At 54.8% G+C, this 6000-nt stretch overlaps 1 protein-coding gene across 1 annotated transcript in view; it reads right to left on the bottom strand.

The window, feature by feature from the left end:
- The window catches only part of MYT1 (myelin transcription factor 1), a 45973-nt gene that overhangs the window by 19446 nt on the left and 20527 nt on the right, over positions 1–6000 (bottom strand). Inside the window, exons 9-11 of the mRNA XM_046679746.1 lie at positions 5342–5455; positions 2002–2216; positions 511–635 (exon numbers count right to left, since the gene is read on the bottom strand). Of these exons, the coding sequence (XP_046535702.1) occupies positions 511–635; positions 2002–2216; positions 5342–5455 (454 nt within the window). The remainder of the gene's footprint in view (positions 1–510; positions 636–2001; positions 2217–5341; positions 5456–6000) is intronic.

Here is a 6000-nt window from a genome sequence, read left to right as displayed (position 1 = left end):
TGGGAACACGTGTGTACAACCCTCAGACTCAGGGAAACATGGGAACATGTGTGTGCACAACCCTCACACTTATGGAAATGTGGAACATGTGTGTGCGCAACTCTCGGATTCAGGGAAACGTGGGAACACGTGTGTGCGACCCACAGACTCAGGGACATGTGGGAACACGTGTGTGCGTGACCCTCAGATTCAGGAAACCGTGGGAGCACACATGTGCATGACCCTTGGACTCAGGGAAACGTGAGAACACGCATGTGCTCAATCTTCAGACTCAGGGAAATGTGGGAACATGTATGTTTGGCCCCTTAGGCACAGCACACAGCTGTCAGAAGGACCCTTCCCACCTCTCTGGTCGTCCGGGGCTGTGGCCAGGAGGGAGAGAAGACAAGGACGATAATTACCAAGGAGACATTGGGTGTTGCTGAGCACATTGGTAGGGGGGCATGTGGTCCTGGCAGTAAACCCCTCCCCCCTCCGCTTCAGACCAGCTTCCCCAGGGGACACGCCCACCTTGCTGGGCAGGTCCTGTGGCTTCGTGCTGAGGTTCTCGGGCATCTCCCAGCAGCGAGTGGAGAGGTTCAGGATGGCGGTGGCAGCCATGTGAGCGGCCTCCGCGTCGTGGGCATAGTCGAAGCCTGCGGAAGAGGAGGAAGCGCAGGGGCTGTGCCTGGGGGAAGCGGCCTTTGGGAAAGGTTCGGCTGCAAAGAGGGAACAACACCAGGCTGATATGTAACTTGAACACGAGGCGGCCACGCAGCACACTGGGGGCTCTGGGACAGCTGAGCGTGCCCTGGGCACCGCCAAGGGGAAGGTAGGGCCGGGTCATTCAACCCACTCGCAGGTGCCCACATGCCCTGCTCCCACTTGCCCTCTTGTCAGGCACTGAAGAGGCTATTTCTGGCTTGACCCAAATTTGGGCAGAAAGAGCAAAACCCTCCAGACATTCCAGCATCCCTGGTATTTCAAACAAAAACAAGCTGTCTATCGGTGTGTGCTTATTGAGAGACTAAAGAAGTGTGTAAATAGGACGAGTGTTTGGAGTATCACACAAGCAGGAAAATCCTGTCACAGCAGCTCAAAAGGCTGATTTTGGTGTCCCCAGAATAGTCACTGCTTTAATACAGTGACATCTCCCTCAAATAAACACGACAAGCTCAGGCGTCAAACGCCATCGTCTCTAGGGACTGCGCAGTAGCCACACGCTCACTCTCAGGCGGGATGTCCCTGAGTAACCACACATTGCCAACACAGTTCCAGACACATGGAGAGCTCCTTGGGGTGCTCTAGTGCAGGTGAGTGCCCGTGTCTGAAGACATGAGGCTCTCAGTCCTAACAAGCAGCAGATGTACGTGCTCCAGTGGTAATTGTTTCAATTGGTATTGTTATTATTAATATCTAGGAAACTCATCTCTGTTGCATTTGGGGACCAACAACATCCACCAGGAGATGCCAGTTCCAATCTCAGGGGTACACTGGGGCTGCTTTTCCATTTCGTATGTATTTCCAGTACTAAAGGGCTTGAAACCCACAAATTACTGCAATAAGTGATCAAAAAGGCAGGAAGGATTGTTCTCAAAGGTCTATACGGATGAATTTTGTTAGTACAAGTACTCAGCAAATTTGCTGCTAATATCACAAATAACACGTATCCAGCAAGATGGTCCCCAAGCAGGAAGGCAGATGGCTTCTGTGGTGGACCACGTCAGCAAAGTTATTCTTAAGCCTTTGAAGATGCACATCATAAAGGACCTCAGTTTTGTCTCACAATTAGTGAGGAGATATATCAGGTTTGATGGTGAACATGGAGGTGGCAACATGGGAGATAAGCAGACCCCACAAAGGCCATCACAGTGGACACTGGGGTAGCTGGGTCCAGGCCTGTGTCCGATCCCATCCACCAGCCCCCCAGGGTAGGAATTCCCTACAACGCTCCTGGCTGGGGTCCCTCCTCTACTGCCCCTCAAACCCAACATAGCCCAGGAGCATTTCTCCCCGACTTACATTTAAAGGCTTTAGGTGAGGTTTCGCTGGTCTGAATCTTTGGGGCAAGCATGCGTTTGCCAAAAACCTGAGCGTCAAAACTTGCGTAATCGAAGGTGACCTTGGAGAACTTCTCCAGCTCCTTGGCCAGGTTGGCCCTGGGTGTGGCAGGAGCCACACTAGGCCGGTAACTTCCGTACGGAGGGACCTCGAGCTGCTTCACAAAGCACATGGGCCTGGGGTGCGGGATAGAGATGCAGAACCATGAGGACAGGACCCAGGGACCCCATGCGACCCATCCGCAGTGCCCTATCCCACAGCCTGGACAGGGACCCCTCAGAGTCAAGTGTAGACAGAGACCCAGAGAGACCCTCCCCCATGTCCCACCAGTAAAGGGTGCCCAGGGCCTGATCCATGTGAGGAAGAACTGCCTGCAAGCCAGAAGCAATAGGAACCTTGAACAGCATGTCCCTTGCAGATGGCATTAGCTAGAGGAGGGAGGGTCCAAGACTTCCCCTCAGAACTTGGGAGAGCAGGTTCAAAGAGCTCTGCCACCACCAGTCTGGGCCCTCGGCAGGGGGCCTGGCAGGAGCATCCCCAGGGTGGCAGGCAGCCACTGCAATGCAGAATTCTAGCGGCAGGAAAACTCAGAACTCCCCAGTGGGCAGGGAGTTGGGGTATCCAGAGGGGACACGGGTGTGTCCACCTGTGCAGGGGCTCAGCCTTCCACTGTCTTCTCTTCAAGTCATTGAGACGGCCCCTGGAGAGGCTGCTGGAGGAGTTAAGAACAGGTGTGGAAAGGCCACTGTGAGTGTTCAGTTCATCGTTACTGAAGCTCTTGGAAGAATTCAGATTTCTAAATGCCTAAGGAATGGTGTGAAGACGCTGGCCGAGACAGCATGGGAGCCAGGGCAGGAAGACCAGCCAGGCAGAGAATGGCAACCACACGGAGTAGGGGAGCTTCTGTACCAGTTAGCTCAGAGAGAAGGAAAAGAGAGAAGGAGGCTGGGAGAACCACCCCGCCCCCAGCTCTCTTTGCTCCTGTCTCTGCACCAAGCAATGACTTCAGTCCGGAAAGAGTGGATGGGCAGAATTAGGAAGAGGCCAAGGGTGAGGGCCTCCGATGCACTGGGTGCTGTAAGAATTTGAGTGTGGCCCAAAAACAAGCCTAGTGACAGAAGGACCCTGCAACCATGAGGAGGTCAGCACTAAAGGGCCTTGGAAAACCAGACACCACCAGAATGTGGGCACATTTTCTGCCCAAAGAAGGGTGAGAAGGCCTGGCTAGACTTTGGCCCAGTGACATGGAAAGAAGCTGCTGGAGAACACTCAGGCACCCCCAGGGTAAAACGAATCCTAAATTTAACATCCCTACCGTGTTTGGATGGCTTTCTCAGCAAGCAGCACGGACTGAGTGTCCACGATTCCAGCAAAGCTTTGCAAGAACTTTCCCTGCACCAGGGCCTGACATCCAGAAATGTGGCCTCACAGGATGGCCAGAGCCTGAGCAGAAGGCTCCTGCATCCTGGGCACAAACTTCCATTCCAGGCTCCTCATCAAGGGCCAGGGAGGCAAAATGTCACTGCCTCCGTGGAGTCTCGTAAGAAGCTCGAAGTTGATAGACAACACTGTTGTCCCACTTTTACAGGCAAACAAACTGAGATCAAAGGTCCTGGGGGCACAGCTTCCGAGTTTGGAGCCAGTTTTCCCCCCACCAGACCTCACAGGACCTCACATGCCTGGTGGTTTGACGTTTTATCAGTGACTTAGCTCCAGGAAGGAAAAGGACAGAAGTGGTAACTGATAGGAAGCTGGAAGGAACAGTAATAACAGGGAGGAAGGAAGCAGTTCCGACCATCATGAGAGCCAGCTGGTGGGCAGAGCCCGCTGGACATGCAGAGCTGAAGGCGCCCCATGAACAGGACTGCGAGCATGTCCCAGTGCAGGGGGGCAAGGCCCCTTCCCCACCCACAGACCCCTCGCATGGGACCTCGGAGCAGGCCAAGGTGGGTGCCAAGCTCCTCTGGCTGAGACTCCCAGGCACATGCCAGGGAAGGGATGGTCTGGGTGGCCCTGAAAGGAGGTGGGTGGCAGGAGGCCACCACCCTGTCCATAGCCACCAGGCACGGCCCATGCAGGATACAGTAGCCCTGGTCTCCCACTCTCCTTTGGGAGGCGAATATGGAACAGGGGTCTGGAGAACTGAGGAGAGGGAAGACCTTTGTGAGTTCTAGTTCCTCAAAGAAATTGAGAACAGGATGTCCACTGAGCGAGGACAGCAGGTGGGGAAAGGAGAGGGTGGGGTCGTTCCCCGGCACAGCAGGTGCCGTGCGCCCCAGGGAAGTGGCCCTACTGGACGAAGAATTGTGGTTGGGAACAAGACTCCAAAGCCAGGCTGGCCGGGTGCCAGTGCCAGCTGCCCTGCCTGGTAAGTGTGGCCTTGGGTGAGTTCCTGAGCCTAAGGCCTTATTCCTGGCACCCACTTCACAAGGTCACATAGAGGGAGGGATGCGTTCTGTGATGAGTCATATCTACACATATAGATGTACACACGTGCACACACATGTGCACACATTCACACATGCACCTAAGCACAGTCTCCCTTGGTTTAAGGCCCATCCCTGGGTTGAGGGAGGCAGAGGCAGGACAGCCAGGGACGAGCGGCTCCTGGTGCTTTCTGGATGGCAGTGGCCCTCAGATGTGGTCTGCTCTCTCCAGATGGACCAGCATCTCCACAAACAGTCTCTGAACACTCTCAAGCGGTGAGCTCAGACACTCACAGGGCAATAAAGCATGGGCAGCTGTGGAGGTATTTGTGCCACAGCCAAGGCACTTGCGAACACAGGAAACATGAGACTCTGTCCTATGTGCCCCTGAAACTGCCCTCCAGCTCTGACCCAGGGTCCCATGTGTGGCTTGCATCAGCACACACACGCACATGTGCACACACACACACACACGAGTATGAACATGGGCACATGCACACACACGTGAGCATGAACACAGGCATACACACAAGCATGAACATGGGCATGCACACAGATACATGCACACATGAGCATGATCACAGGCACACACAAGCATGAACATGGGCACACGCACATGTGAACACAGGCATACACACATGCACACATGAGCATGAACATGGGCACACACATACACATGTACACACTAGCATGAACACAGGCACACATGCATGAACAAAGGCACACACGCACACATGAACATGAACATGAGCACACGTGCAAGAGCGTGAACATGAGCATGAACATGTGCATGGGCACGTGCAGCCCTGGAAAGACTGCAAAGCCCTGGGTATTTGGGAGGCTGCCCCTTCGGTTTTGCAGCTCATTTCGCTCACCTGAGGATCCGGTCCGAGTGGGAGCTATTCTTGGAAGGATCTCCCGTCTGCGGCTGTTGCTTCTCATGAGATTTGGCTAACTTCTCAGCAGCAGCAATAGGGCACCCAGACAAACTAGAGAAAAGACAAGGAGGACAGCTGAGCCCTCTCCTCCAGGTCATGCCCGTGGGAGCCGGGGAGACCAGCAGCTGCCAGGAGAAGCCCAGGGAGGTGGTCTCTCCTACTGAGTGGGGCCTTCTCTCCAGCTCTGTCCTCAAACCCTTGAAGTACAGGCTGCTTGGTCAGTTTCTGTTTGGGGAAATTCTAAGCCAACAACACACGAGGACAAAATACATCTTAAAGGCCTTCAAAGCTCTGAGCAAAGCACCTCCTCTGAGTGGGTCTGGGCCATGGTTCCACCTCGCCCCTTCCTTCCCTCCCCTCCCCACCAGCCAGAGCCACCTTCTGGACCTGTCTCCGGCTCAGGTTCCGTCAGCCGACTTGGGCCACGACCTGGGTGCCCACCCTGGAGGTTGTGGACCAGCGGGTCACCCCAGGAGGGTGCAGGTCCTACCAAGGAAAGCACTCAGCCAGAGACACCATGGGCGGCTCTGTCTGTCAAAAGCCAAGCTGCATCAGCCGTGCTCCACTGAGAAGTTTAGCCTCTTAGTGAAGCGGCC

This window comes from Equus quagga, chromosome 12 (assembly GCF_021613505.1).
Source record: "Equus quagga isolate Etosha38 chromosome 12, UCLA_HA_Equagga_1.0, whole genome shotgun sequence".
NCBI classification, from domain to species: domain Eukaryota; kingdom Metazoa; phylum Chordata; class Mammalia; order Perissodactyla; family Equidae; genus Equus; species Equus quagga.
This window is presented reverse-complemented; position numbering and strand designations above follow the sequence as displayed.